General features: G+C 64.7%; 1 protein-coding gene across 1 annotated transcript in view; it reads right to left on the bottom strand.

Annotated features, from left to right (window-relative positions):
* CAMK2B (calcium/calmodulin-dependent protein kinase II beta) overlaps positions 1 to 1,591 on the bottom strand; it is a 39,895-nt gene that overhangs the window by 25,195 nt on the left and 13,109 nt on the right. Inside the window, exon 8 of the mRNA XM_014530542.1 lies at positions 1,492 to 1,508. Coding sequence (XP_014386028.1) covers positions 1,492 to 1,508 — 17 coding nt within the window. The remainder of the gene's footprint in view (positions 1 to 1,491; positions 1,509 to 1,591) is intronic.

Below are 1,591 nucleotides of genomic sequence, written 5' to 3'. Positions count from 1 at the left end.
CGTGTGGGGTGGTTGGTCAGTAGCATGCCCAGGGCGTGGTCAGGGTGTGGTCCACACGGTGCTCCGGGAAGTCCCTCTGAGCAGCCAGGGAGGGTCCAAGGGCCCCAGGCCTGGAGCCGGGCGAGCGCTGTGGGAAAGGTGCCAGGCCCCGGTGGTGCCCAGTGGTGGGCACTGAGGATCCAGGAGCTGGGCCAGAGGGTCCAGGGCGGGAAATGACAGTGAGGGCAGCAGCTGTTCCCATCAGCCAGGGGGCACCCTCCTCCTCCAGTGAGTTCAGCCCAGATGGCCCTGGGCCCCTCTCCTGGCCTGGCCTGCACCTGTGCCTCCCAGCAGCAGGCGGGCACCCGCCCTGGACATGCCCGCTGGAGCCTGTGCCCCTTCTCTTTCCTACTAAGTAGGAGATGAAGTGCCTTCCTCCTCCCAGGCTGCCTGCGAACGGAACTCCTCCTCGAGGAGCCTCAGAAGTCAGCCAGCGCCTGCCCCGCGGTGGCCCGGCTCCCCCTCCCACCCCAGCTGCCCAGCTCGGGCGCCACCACTCACACCTTCTCACGGGCACACAGGCCCCACACAGGCAAGGTGGCCTGTGGTGCAGAAGCAAGTCACAGAAAGCTACTTTAAAAAATAATCTGCATTTTCCTTGATTAGAAAAGTAATGCATATTCATTAACGTTTTAAAATAGACAAAGAAGATTAAAAATGGAAAAGCATCCGTAATTCCACTCCCTAGAGAGGGCCATGGCCAGCCTTTCTTCCTTTTTAAATGCACGTCTCCTTGGCCAGGAGGGCAAGGTGGGGAGTGACCTCCCTCAGCTGAGAACCCGTCAGGAGTGACCTCCCGTCACAGGTCAGGGTGGCATCTGGCCCACAGGCGGGGACACAGCAGCCCCCCCAGCAGCCACACTGCAGAGGGCACCTCTGGGGCCTCAGTCCCCTCGTCCCCTGTGAGGCTGACCCGCCTGGAGGCCTGCGCTCTCCACCCCCCACGCAGGGACCTGGCTTCCTGCCCCGCACCCCACAGGGGTTCCAGGGAGGACGTCTGGGGGCAGGGGGCTCTCTGGCCTGAAGGGTGGCCCCGGAGGATGTTGGGGGAAGGAATCCAGGTCTGTCTTTGGGACAAGCATTTGGAATCTGCATGAGGAGGGCAGCCGGGGAGTGGGGGGCGGCTGGGGGCCATGGACTGACATCCAAAGGGGACGGGAGGACGCCCACCTGCCTGCCACCAGCCACCCGAGGACGACACCCTTCCCGCCGGGGAGCCAGCAGGCCTGGTCCTCCGCACGCAGCCACCCTCCGTGCTGGTCGAGGACGGAGAGCGGCCCTGTCCCCTGACCTGCTCAGAGGGCCCCAGTGGGCTCGGCCGGGGGGGGCAGACTGGCATGTCCGCCCACTGACTGTCTGCTTGGCCCATGTGAGGGGCAGCGGGGCCAGAGGGGCAGGCGTGGGGCAGAGTGAGGGCTCCTCACCCACCTGGCGTCGGCCTCGCTGTAGTACTCTCTCGCCACAATGTCCTCAAACAGCTCCCCGCCGGTGACCCTGCGGGGAAGCACACAGGAGTCACGGCCTCGGATATCCATTCAGTTCCCTCCATGAC

This window comes from Myotis brandtii, unplaced genomic scaffold, assembly GCF_000412655.1.
Source record: "Myotis brandtii unplaced genomic scaffold, ASM41265v1 scaffold743, whole genome shotgun sequence".
NCBI lineage: Eukaryota > Metazoa > Chordata > Mammalia > Chiroptera > Vespertilionidae > Myotis > Myotis brandtii.
The sequence above is the reverse complement of the archived record's forward strand: the minus strand, read 5'-3'. Positions and strand labels throughout refer to the sequence as shown.